The 12,670-nt window shown below is 42.4% G+C and overlaps 3 protein-coding genes across 3 annotated transcripts; 2 read left to right on the top strand and 1 right to left on the bottom strand.

The window, feature by feature from the left end:
* Positions 1 to 168: 168 nt before the first annotated feature.
* Positions 169 to 1,463, bottom strand: LOC138617114 (dual specificity protein phosphatase 13A-like). Its single transcript, XM_069691835.1, has 3 exons — positions 1,210 to 1,463; positions 882 to 1,099; positions 169 to 763 (listed from the first exon to the last, which is right to left on the bottom strand). The coding sequence occupies exons 1-3, from the start codon at positions 1,344 to 1,346 to the stop codon at positions 570 to 572; spliced, it is 549 nt and encodes a 182-aa protein (XP_069547936.1). The 5' UTR covers positions 1,347 to 1,463; the 3' UTR covers positions 169 to 569.
* A 317-nt stretch (positions 1,464 to 1,780) lies between these two features.
* samd8 (sterile alpha motif domain containing 8) lies at positions 1,781 to 7,862 on the top strand. Its single transcript, XM_069691820.1, has 6 exons — positions 1,781 to 1,957; positions 2,941 to 3,516; positions 4,528 to 4,623; positions 4,920 to 5,037; positions 5,139 to 5,289; positions 6,098 to 7,862. Exons 2-6 carry the CDS (start codon positions 2,960 to 2,962, stop codon positions 6,400 to 6,402), a joined length of 1,227 nt encoding a protein of 408 aa, XP_069547921.1. The 5' UTR covers positions 1,781 to 1,957; positions 2,941 to 2,959; the 3' UTR covers positions 6,403 to 7,862.
* A 571-nt stretch (positions 7,863 to 8,433) lies between these two features.
* On the top strand, positions 8,434 to 12,634 carry LOC138617107 (voltage-dependent anion-selective channel protein 2-like). The gene is made up of 9 exons (XM_069691825.1): positions 8,434 to 8,563; positions 9,359 to 9,430; positions 9,532 to 9,581; positions 10,537 to 10,689; positions 10,782 to 10,834; positions 10,923 to 11,150; positions 11,296 to 11,446; positions 11,627 to 11,684; positions 11,782 to 12,634. The coding sequence occupies exons 2-9, from the start codon at positions 9,364 to 9,366 to the stop codon at positions 11,871 to 11,873; spliced, it is 852 nt and encodes a 283-aa protein (XP_069547926.1). The 5' UTR covers positions 8,434 to 8,563; positions 9,359 to 9,363; the 3' UTR covers positions 11,874 to 12,634.
* The last annotated feature ends 36 nt before the right edge of the window (positions 12,635 to 12,670 follow it).

Here is a 12,670-nt window from a genome sequence, read left to right on the forward strand (position 1 = left end):
TTTAAGCAGCTAATTAACAATAATCTGACAAAAAAAATATTTAAAGCATAATGTCATCAAGGAGATTCAATACTTTAAAATGTTGGAGACAATATTTGATATTAAAGTGAAACTGTTTTAAAGTAAATGCACTCAAGGTTTTTGTGTGTGTGTGTGTGTGTGTGTGTGTGTGTGTGTGTGTTCATCTAAGAGAACATCTCCAAAGCCTTGAACTGTATTAAAATAAATACACAGCATAATGAGTGAGATTCTTCTTCAACACAAAACAAAAGTTAAATAAGTACTTTTTTTCTCATATTCAGTCCTTAAATTGATTCTGCCTCAAGCTGAGCTGATTACTCTGATCTCCTTTTAACATCAGGGTCAATATCTTGTAAACAGGCAGCATGATTCACACTCAGCACAGCACTAGAGTCAGGGGAAATCCATTTGATTCAATACCATTCCTTAAACAAGCCAAAGCACAGTATCTCCCTCCACTGGTAGGTACTGGATCCGTCATTTGCCTTGAGGAAAAGGAACATTTGAGGCTTTTAAAGTTAGAATATGAATTCATTTTTGAAGTGCAGTCATGACGTATTTTGCAGTTTCATATCCAAAGCACAAAGCTGTTTGAGGAATCCTCTGTTCGGGAAAATCCACCTGCGCTCTTTGACCTTATTGATGGCCTCTAGCAGGATGTAATGGTGGTGGATCATAAGGTAGGCCAGGACGATGGAGGCAGACCTGCTCACTCCAACGGCACAGTGGACTAAAACCCGCCCTGGGGAAGAAAAAGATTACGGTGAGCATGAAGCAGGTGCTGAATGTGGGATTTTAGTCTGGATAAATTGGGTGACTGCAAAATCTGAGATTAAAGCAACATAATGATGGGTATTTACCACCGGGAGTGTCAAGAGCGTTGTGAATGTATTCAGCAGAGGGAAAGAAAAAGCGAGACAGGTCAAAAGACGGTGAGTCATCTGCAGGCACGCCATAATAATCCACAGTGGATCCATAGAAGTCATGACTCCCCTCACTGTGCATCCGCCCATGTGCTGAATTCACAACATGAGTGATTCCCAGCTTCCATACACTGTAGCGGTCATTGGCCACTGACCTGCAGACAAAAGAAAACAGTCTTTATAATAGGAAACACGTTCAAAGAAAACCAAACATAGTGCTGCTTTTTTTCGGTATAAGCCGTCAAGAGGAAAGTGAACAACTTACATGTCCCCAATGAACAGGTTAGGCCAAACTTCATCCACATGATTACCAAACCTTTTTCCTCCATACAAAACCGTCACCAGGTCTTTTACAGAAGGGGTGGCAGGAGAAACAGCACTGTTTCCCTGAGGATTATTCATAGTTGACTACATGCATATTCATATTTACCTCCAGATGCAACTCTGAAACTATCCATTTCTATGATTTCTTCTCTCAACCTTAATTCAAACTCTGTTGAGGCTTCACAACAACCGTGTTGGTACCGACAAGGACAGGTGTACTTGTTCTAAAATTAAAACATTGACCTATATTCTAAAAGTTGTCCTAGTTCACACCTGTAAATCTTCGTGAAGTAAATTTTTATGTCCTTGCGCTATTTTTCATTTTGTGACCTTCAATTGAACAAAAAAAAAACCAAACAAAAAAAAAGTTTTGTCGTCATAAAAATCCCCCAAAATATGCGAGGTAAAGACGGTGCAGTACCGTCTTTCCACCGGTAAGTGTCGCTGTCGCTTTCAGCTACGGCCTCGCAGCCAGTTTTCACGTGCGCAGCTACTCGGGACATTACCGCCTTGTTGTTGTCAACAGTAATGCTAACCAGCGCGAAGCCGGGGCGAAATGATTTCCAACGAGCCCGTGTTACCGCTGCAAACGCTGATACGATTCCTGCTGATTCCTGTAAAACGCCACTTACTTAAGTTAGCCGATTAAATAAAGCTCCGCGTCGTCCGCTGGTTTCATCTCAGACCGGGTGAGTGAGCGTAAATCACGGGTATCGATCAGGCTATCAGGAGCTAGGTAGCTAAACTAGGTAGCCTGAGCTCAATTAGCCTGCTGGTGGGGGGAGGGGGGGGGGAAGAGGGGAAAAAAGGGGGGTTGTTGTGTTAATATATCATAATCTATTAGATGGTACTAAAGGTTTAAAGTTACTGAAAGGCCTGGGGGAGGGAAAGGGGGGGTCTATGTCTGCCTCTTCACTTCAGTTTTTAGGGTGTGGTTTCGTTTTACCTCGTCTCGTGTTCGTATGTCAGGTTGTAAATGCTCTTTTTAATTTTTTTTTAATTATAATTAGTTTTGAATTGCTGATTTCAGTGTCAAATAAAATGTGCCAAATAGTACTGACTTAATAGGTCAGTGTTACTTTCGAAAGGTTGGAGGTCTACTCGTCACTATTTACGGTCTGGATAATCTGTAATAAGTCATGTAACTATTTTTTTTTAATTACCTCGTTAAAGTAATATAACTTTATTATATGCGATTACCTTTTCGTTACTTTTCTACTTTTAAACTGGGAAATAATGCTGAAAAATCCCGATAAATAAAGCTAAAAAAAAAAAAAAAATAAAAAAAAAAAAGGCTGTGTAAAATGTGATTGTTCACAGTTTTGTTAACACTGGTCCCTGAGGGACTCTTTAAATCTCTCTCAGTCTTATCCAACGACATGGAAAACTGCCTCGGTGTGATTGTTTAGGTAATGCATATTGATTTGATTGGCAGACAAGAGATGAACCAATCAACAAGACTCAATGGTTTTTACTCCCAAAAAAAAAAAAGAAGAACATATTCAGACGCAACCCTGTTGAAATCACCAACATTTTAAATTGTGACAATAAGTGATTACAGTTACTTTTATTTTGTAATTTGATTACATGTAACTCGACACTGTAAATAAGGAACTGAGATTAGTAAGGGAGCGCTTTGTTGTTTGATAAATGCCGTTGTTTCTCCCCGCAGTCTTCAGAGTGAGGACGACATGACCCAGCAGAGCGTCCGTCGCTGGACGCCCAAACACGTCGCCAAGTGGCTGAAGGAAGAGGGCTTCTGCGACTACGTGGACCTGCTGTGCAACAAGCACCGGCTGGACGGCACCAGCCTGCTCGCCCTCAGCGAGTACGACCTCCGCTCGCCGCCTCTGGAGCTCAAGGTCCTTGGGGACATCAAGCGGCTGATGGTGTCCATCCGCAAACTCCAGAAACAGAACATTGACGTGTTGGAGGAGCTGGGGCTCCCCTTCGACGGCCACTCTCCTACAGGCTCCGGGGGCAGTTTGGACTGGCTGTGCAACGGAGACCCGGGCAGAGACTGCGACAGCACCGACACGGCACCGGTGGGAGAGGAGTACCACCAGTACACCAATGGGAAGTACAAGCAGCAGATGAGGCGCCTCGATCCGGAGTACTGGAAGACGGTGCTCAGCTCTGTCTATGTGGTGTTCGTGTTCGGGTTCACGTCCTTCGTCATGGTCATCGTGCACGAGAGGGTTCCCGACATGCGCACGTACCCTCCACTGCCAGACATTTTCCTCGACAGGTGGGTGGGACCGCTCCTCAGCCTTATTACGCCACAAACTAACAACAAAAAGCATTAACCAGCTGTGAAATGCCACAACAATTACTTATGACTCAACAAAGCCAAACAATATTTGTTTTATTAGCTGTCAGAAGATCACAGCAGATGGTGGACACTGTAACTGCCCTAATTACTTGTAGCATGTTTCTATTATTGTCCTGATGCGCTTGCTTTGGTTCAAATAGATTTTTGAGAGGTTTTTTTTTTAGTTTTTTAAAGTTTTTTAAAAGTGACCTACTTTTAGCTGTGACCTGTTGTTTATAACCAGCTTTAATCTTTTCATGGACTGTCATAGCATACTCAGACAGCTGATTTCAGGGAAACGCCACCGGGGAGGTGGAGAAATGAAATGCGCTGAGGCAAGTTGTTCAGGCTAGTTAGGAGTGTTCGAGATTTTTTTTTTTTTTTTTTACAGCTCGAGTGAATATTTTGCCATTTGATACGAGTCGTGTAAGAAAAAGGTTTGAAAAAAAAAAAAAAAACGAGCGGTAAAAGAGATGAAACGTGCCTGATGGCACCGGTGTGGTTGATGGTGCTCGGCTACAGGGGGAATCCAGATCTGTAAGCTTTAACTGCAGCATTTGTCATTTAACATCTTGTAACATAGAAAATGTTTTGAAAAATTACTAATTCGATACCTATTATTATAAATTGGTCCATGACTCTATCAATTTGTTTTTACAATTAACAAATTGCTAGTTATTAAGTGTATAACGTGTCAGAAAATGGTGATAAAGGAATATCTTATGTTAGACAGCTGAAGATGATGTTTTGAAACTGCTTGTTTAGCACAACCAATAATTGCAGAAAATATTTGAATTATATTCTGGTTTGTTTTAAGATGTAAAAACGAGAGAAAAGCAACAAATCCTCGCAGTTTGTAAGCTGGAAACCGTAATTAGTTTCCCATTAAATCTGTGTAGTTCGACTTACTGATTTTGTCTTTCACGCGGATCGTTTCCTTTTCAACAGCGTGCCTAGAATACCGTGGGCCTTCGCCATGGCTGAAGCGTGCGGGGTGATCCTCTGTAACATCTGGCTGCTGGTTCTGCTGCTGCATAAACACAGGTAGAGTCCTGACAGTCGTTCGCATCGGTGTGTTGTTTTGAGGCGGCTGCGGCTCCGGTGGCGACGGGGTTGTCCACTGATTGTCCACGTGTTGAAGCGTCCTTGGGCGAGACACTGAACCCCGAGTTGCTCCCGATCGAACGCGATCACCTTGCATGCGGTTCTATTGCCGCTGTAAACCACTGATGTAAAAAAAAAAAAAAAAAAAAAGAAGGTGTTATTTAAGTGCAGAGATTCATCATTCCTTATATCAGCAGCAGATCAGACCCGGGTTAACCGTCTGTCACGACTTGCAGGTCCATCCTTCTGCGACGCCTGTGCAGCCTCATGGGGACGGTGTTCATGCTGCGCTGCATCACCATGTTTGTCACCTCCCTGTCCGTGCCGGGACAGCACCTGCAGTGCTCAGGAAAGGTAACGCGGGATGAATGTTTCACGTAACGTGTCTAAAACGCTGCACGTCTTTTGAGAGAGATCGCGGTATCAACGGTTGCGCTCCTCCTCTCCTTTTGTAGATATACGGTGACATGTGGGCCAAACTGCAGCGAGCCGTGGCCATCTGGAGCGGTTTCGGGATGACCCTGACGGGAGTGCATACGTGTGGCGACTACATGTTCAGCGGCCACACTGTGGTCCTGACCATGCTCAACTTCTTCGTCACAGAGTGTGAGTAGCTTCAGATGAGACGGTCTGGCTCCGAGGTTTGTTAACCATTCAGTGGGAAACGACTTTCTTCAAATCATAAGAAAGTGACAATTTGAAAGTAAAGATTAAGGTGAAATGGCCATGAAATATTTAGTAATGCTAATAGTATTAATAAATAAAAGTGGATTCCTAAAATACTGCCTAATATCCTCTAATGTTGCAAATGACTGAAGATTATAGATATTAACTTGACAGATCTGATGAAATTGGTCGGGTTATAGATTTTTGGATGAATAAGGCATTATTTTCTTTATTATGTTTGTCCAGTAGTGTTTTGGCTCTTTTTAAATGAATTCAGATCTTTTTCTGGATGAGCGTAGTTACGCTTATTCGTATAGTTTTCTTATTTTCCTTATTTTTGGGGTGACGTAAGACCTTAAACCTCCAAACACGCACCAAAAATGAGATATTAGTTCTCAAGATGTAAATAATAAACAGTAGACAATATATACCTTTTAAAATGGTCACAATGGTTGCCAGGTTTTGTCTGTATTGACATCATGAAAAGAAATTACAACGTGTCATTAAAAAAAGTCACATTAGGGGGTTGAAGTAGTAAATCTTGAGGGAGACACGACGTAACCGTATTTGGAGACTTTGTCCCTCTGTTGCCATCCAGCGTCCTTCACCGGTATTACAAGTATAATTTAAACATTATGTTCCCCTTAGTGTGAACTCGACTAAAACAATCACTGGGCTACATTTCTGGGCGGAGTTATGTAAATCCATGCAAGTAACACAAGTTGCTCTTTCTCCTTCTTTCCAACAGACACTCCACGAAGCTGGAACTTCATTCACACTTTGTCCTGGGTGCTCAATCTCTTCGGCATCTTCTTCATCCTGGCCGCACACGAACACTACTCCATCGACGTGTTCATAGCCTTCTACATCACCACCAGACTCTTCCTGTACTACCACACTCTAGCCAACACCCGGGCCTACCAGCAGAGTCGACGGGCTCGCATCTGGTTCCCCATGTTCTCCTTCTTCGAGTGCAATGTGAACGGGCCCGTCCCCAACGAGTACTGCTGGCCTTTCTCTCGACCTGCCGTGATCAGGAGGCTCATTGGATAGTGAGCGGTCAGACGCGTCCGAGGCTGTGCCGCTTCGTCTGCTTTGTCGAGTTGCCAACCGAGGCGGTGCGTGACATCGCCAACAACGAAGAAGCCTGACGTGATCCTGTCGGCGCAAGAGGCCTGATGGGATACACAGAGCCATAACCTCTTTTTACTTTGGGACTCAGCGTCTAACCTGCTTCTCCCTCACCATTTTTTTATTTTTTTTAAAAAAAAATTTAGGTGCATTCAAACAAAATACACAAAACCCTTCAACAGTTTCTCAAAGGTCCCGTCGTCACCTCGTGTTATTAATTTTTTTCACTAAAAGGGATATCATGTTGTTTAGCATGAATTGCATTTTTCTGTACCTCCTAACTTGAAATTGCATCTTTTATAATGGTATTTTGGATATCACACGATCCATCCAAAAAAACAAATTCTCAGGCTTGGTTGCACCTGATCCTTCATAGCAGTCTCACATTTTCTGTGCAGTTAAACTCATTTGAAGGTTTGGAACTGGAGTTTTTGTCGTCCCTTCCACTTCATAATTCCTCAAAACACGACTCCGTGGACCACTGTCAAAGCAATATGTATAGATCTACATTAAACTGTATAGAAAATATATTTTTCATCGTATTGACAAGCGGATGTTATGAAGGTCTTCTGCAATCGTCGCTTACAGAGAAATTTGTGGCTCATTATAAGATAAAACAACACTGTACATTGACTCTTGCGTTTTAAATGGTCGACAGACTGTTGCCTGCTTCTTCCTCACCAGACAAAACAAAAGAAATGTGAAAGAAAATGTCATCGTCGGCCAAAAATAAAGAGTGTTTTTCCAGCTGTCTTAAATACAATTCCATTTGCCAACTACCTTGAGTGTTAAGATGATATGAAATGTGTAAATGTCCCAAATCTTTCATGTTTACTGTTGGATAGATGTATAGTGCTTTTTTTTTAAATTATTATTATTATTATTATTTTTTATTATTTTTTTTTTATATAAATACAGTGTATATAACTAGACTAAGACCAAGTACTATGAGCTTTTCCTGCTATTAATCCACTGACATTGATCTGTAGTAAACGGACCCTTAAATTTGTATGTATTTGTTTATATTAATTTATTTCATTTTATAAATGTCGATAGGTATTTTTATATTGCATATACAAAGTTACAGCAACATGCACATGGAGAAATATGTTTACAGTTGCTTTGAACTACGTATTTTGTTCGAAACACAACGTGCTACTTACGTGTAATAATAATTTCAGGTTGTCCTCTGCGTTTCAGTGGGTGAAGCTGAACACTGTAGTGCGGGATCATTTGTTTGGATGTTAGAAACGGCGTTGACAGTGTAACGCATCCTTTTTTTAGTAAGGAAGGATGTTGTTGTATTCATTTGCTACTGCAAAGCCACATTACTTGATTCTTGTCTCGTCTGTCATTTCCATCATTAAAGAGCTGAAATCAGACTTTTTTTTCCCTTTTTTTCTGCACAATCATATGATGAATGAACATTAGACACATACTAAATGAATGGACATGTATAGGGCACTTGAAATAAGAGGTTTATTTGACTTTGGAAAATATTGAATAATTTCATAATAAAGACACTATTTAATTTTAATTTAATAAAGACAATATTTAAAGAAAGATGTATTTAAGGCATTTGACAGTAACTAGCAGCTGTGAACAACTGCGCAATAAGTCTTTTATTTGGTTTGATTAAAACATACATTGTACACTTACGCATGTTCGTATAACGTGAGAAAAGTTGAAGTATCGCGATCGTAAAGCGGTACGCGAGCGTAATGGTTACCGTGGTGATTTAGAGGTCTCCCAGCCGCCGGTTAGCCGGTAACACAAATCACCCACGTAAATGTCGCCTTTTTGAAAACGACAAGAATTGAATTCTCCGCTATAAAACAAAAATATCAGAATCAACGCTTAACTCCCAAGTCTCGGAGGAATAAAACGTTACGAAATCGCTCCTATTTCAGTCAGGCACAAAGTAGGCAGCTGCATTGTCGGGTCCTGCGGCGCCGAGGTCAGGAGGTTGTTGGTTTTGCGGTGTCTCCTCCATATCGTCCTACACCGGTTTCCATCGCTCATCCCGCCGCTTTTTCCTTGTCTGACAAGTTGACAGTAACACAACCGACAGCAGTAAATCTCGGTAAGTAATCACAGTAATAGTTCGTGTTGTATTTTAGCGGCGCTGGTTATCAAACATCCCATTTCGGGAGCTAGAAAAACGCCCCCTGCCAACACTCGTGTGTTCAAACTCCCTTTAACGTCCAGCAGACGCGGTCATGTACATTTCCTGTCGTGGGGCAAATGTCTTGCGCATATTTTGCATAACAAAAAAAAACAAACAACAACAACATACAAATGGACAAAGATAGCCCTCTGGTTTCACTTCATTTTAACATTACGCTCCACAGACTCGATGCTGATTTCGACCATTTTAGCGTGAAAGAGCTTTTTTTTTTTTTTTTTTTTTTTTTTTGTGTGTGCCAGGTGTGTCTCAGCTTTAACGTCCCTCAACCTTCAAGTCCTGGCACGTCTTTCAGCCTCCAGTTTAACCTTGACAATAAGGAGACGAATCCTCGTAACGCCCCGTAGACCATCTTACTCGGGATCAAACCGTGCAGATATCTTATGCCGCTAACTATTTGGTAAAAAAAAAAAAAATCATGTTGGAGTTTAAAGATTACTTAACAAAAAAAAAAAACAAACAGTAATTGCAGTCAGACTGTGCAAAGATTTTAGAAACACTTGACAGTTTCACACAATTGTTTTTATTAGTTGCAATTTTTTTTTGTTTTGAAACTAGACATTAAAATTCCCTGAAGAATGTCACCCGGTTTGATCTTCGGACTTAGGAGTGGATTTCTTTTAATGCGAGCTGTTTGCTCTGTCCTTTTCGACTCGCTATCTAAACTCTCTGCAACCTTCTCTTTTGCGGCAGGCATCATGGCAATTCCTCCAACGTATGCTGACTTGGGAAAATCGGCAAAAGACATCTTCAACAAGGGATATGGTAACCGGACGCACGATTTATACGCGTATATTTGCAGTGCTGCTTCTGTGAATGCATCTCCAAGCCCAGAAAGTCTTTTTTCACTGTCACTGTCCTTACAGGTTTTGGGCTGGTTAAGCTCGATGTGAAGACCAAGTCTTCAACCGGAGTGGTGAGTTTACATTTTAAACTGTAACACCCAGTCGTGCGATGCAGATAATGTGGTGATGATTTATTTATTTATTTTTCCCTACTTGGTCCGTGTGGAACAATTCCACTAAGCTCGTCAGGGTTAGACTGAGGCTCAGGCCATAACATTCACCGTACAACGAACGAGTCTGCGTTTTCGACGGAGCTCTGATGGATCCCGACTATTTATTAAAGGACGGCCTCACGGGTTTCGCGAAGCTTCTAAACCGAAACACTTAGAAACTATGAAACTAAATCTTGGGACACAAAACTCTCCTTCGGTGAGCCGATGATTTGACGAACGCCCACCTGTTTGCGCTCTGTGACCAATATATAACCTTTTAGCTCCACCCACACGTAATGAACTACGCGCGTCTTGTGTCGCAATTCTTTGATAACCAAGCTTTACGGTGTGCAGTATGTAGCTCTTCAGGACTAAAATGACTTGAACTATGTTCTACATTTTGTGGAGTTGCGCACTTGCGTCGGCACAAATGTTTCCGATCATGTTAAAACCCAGAAATTCATCATTTCAATTCAGGTTGTCATAATGTTGTCATATCCACTTTACCACCTCTCTTGCTTGCTATAATATTTGGGGAAATACAGGATTTATGGCAAACTACAACAGCTGACGGTAGGAAGAGCAATAACTAAACATAAGACTCGCGTTGCTCACCGCTACGCTGGTGGTTCTCCCACGGTCCCACACTGCTTCACAATGCCATCATTTATGATGGCAATACTTCTCTGCAGTGTTTACTTGTGCTTTCATCTGACAGAGTGAATACTGGCTGTTATATTGTTGTCAGTATTGGTCCCACGTGTACATGCCGGTCTCTTAATCCTAAACCTATTTCGCCGATAGACGATGGATGTACTTTTTCCGACCCGTGTTGGTTTCAGGCAGGGCTAATTTCCTCTTCCATTCACTTCAGGAATTTAAAACGTCCGGCTCATCCAACGTGGACACCAGCAAGGTCACTGGGACCCTGGAAACCAAGTACAAATGGGCTGAATATGGACTGACGTTCACGGAGAAGTGGACCACAGAAAACACACTTGGAACCGAAGTTTGTGTTGAGGATAAGGTACATTGAAAACTACTATAGTGTTGATCATCCCACCAATGAATTAGCTCTAAATTATGTGACTGATGGAGTTTTTATTTTGTTTTTTTAAGATCACCCAAGGGCTGAAACTTACTTTTGACACTACATTTTCACCAAACACCGGGTAAGTTAAACTCACGACTGGCAGCACTGAATGAGAACTCTCGTATCTTCTCCTTCTCAGTTTTCACTTTCTTTTTCTGATTTCACAGCAAGAAGAGCGGCAAGGTGAAGACGGCTTATAAAAGGGAGTACGTCAACGTCGGCGTTGACGTAGATATGGACTTTGCTGGCCCGACCATCCACGGAGCAGGAGTGGCCGGCTACGAGGGATGGCTGGCTGGCTACCAGATGAGCTTCGACTCGGCCAAATCTAAGATGAGCCAGAGCAACTTTGCGGTTGGTTACAAGACCGGAGACTTCCAGCTCCACACCAACATGTACGCTTCAGAACCAGCGAACATTTGAATTAAGCAGGATGAGTTCCTACACGGCGCGCAGCAAATCGATCCATTGGTTAAATGTTTTCGATAACAGGCGGTGTTGTGCATTTTTTTTTTTTTTTTTTTTGCCTTTCTCTCCCAGAAATGATGGCTCTGAGTTTGGTGGATCCATTTATCAGAAGGTAAACGACAAACTGGAGACTGCTGTGAATCTTGCCTGGACCGCGGGCAGCAACGGCACTCGCTTTGGAATCGCCGCTAAGTACCAGTTAGACTCCAATGCCACCATATCGGTAAGCGCACGAGGGGAAAAAAAAAAAGGATCGGTGTTTGTCGAAGGGACATTTTGAAACGACATTTTTCCAACATTTCCACTTTTCTTCTCGTGAACTGCTGCTTGCATCTCAAAGAATCTAGTACACTCTTGTTTGTGTGGCCCCGTCGGTCACTAGTTTAACGCTTTTTCTCTGCAGGCTAAGGTGAACAATGCCAGCTTGGTAGGATTTGGATACACTCAGACTCTGCGGCCTGGTGAGAAACATCTCTTCAATAATATGCAATATGCAAAGGTACGCAACACCTACAAAGGTCACCGAACTCTTTCAATGAACTTCAAACCGTATTTCAGGTATGAAACTCATCCTCTCGGCACTAGTGGATGGGAAGAATATCAACGCTGGCGGTCACAAACTAGGTCTCGGCCTGGAGTTGGAGGCATGAGGGACCCTCTCTGCCACTTCGTAAGAAGAGGAAGAATATCGGCAGAATCTGGCCTTGAGCCTCCGTGTGTGGTCAGCGGCAGATATTTTAACGACGAGGCCAAAACAAAGTAGAATCCCAGTTCACGGGCACCGACGAGATGGACACCTTTCCACCAACCTCCTTCCTTCGTGGTTACTCTTAAGTAGTCATGTTTCACTCACCTTATGTATTTATTTATGAGTTACTCCTTCTGCCAATGTATCCTCCCATGATGCTAGAAAAAAAAAAACCCCTCCGCTTGGTGTTGAAAGTTGGATTATTTAGTTTGATAATCCCGGGGCGGTTCCAAAAGCTAATTATTTTTGCTGAAGTGTGATGACGTAGAATGTAAATCTGAGCTGTTATTTTGCACCGTAGAATATACCCTGATGTAAAAGCTCTTCCTCCCTTTGTTTCATTTGCACATTTCGTTTTGAGTTTCGGTAGTGCTCCGCTGCCCGTCGGAAGGGCGACACTGACATAGTGTGCCATCAGGTTTGAAGCCCGTGTCGTGGCCGCCCTTCACTTATTTTCCTAGAAAGGCTTAATTGTGCTGTGTGGTGAGTTTTAGACTGCTGCTACCTTCAATACCTGCTTCCAAGCTGCAAGACCAGAGCATTTTATTTTCCTCATTGTGACTCGGAATGAATCCCATCTGAGGACTGTGACACAAATCAGGGAGCAGTGTGTGTGTGTTGCCGTGTGTCTACCTTTAAAATAAAGTCCCGGACTCGATCGCTCTTCTCTCCTGTCATTTTGACTTCAGTGCACACAAT

This window comes from Brachyistius frenatus, unplaced genomic scaffold (genome assembly GCF_029030835.1).
Source record: "Brachyistius frenatus isolate BFR_SWC_R1_liver_20210118 unplaced genomic scaffold, ASM2903083v1 Contig_11, whole genome shotgun sequence".
Lineage (NCBI taxonomy): Eukaryota > Metazoa > Chordata > Actinopteri > Embiotocidae > Brachyistius > Brachyistius frenatus.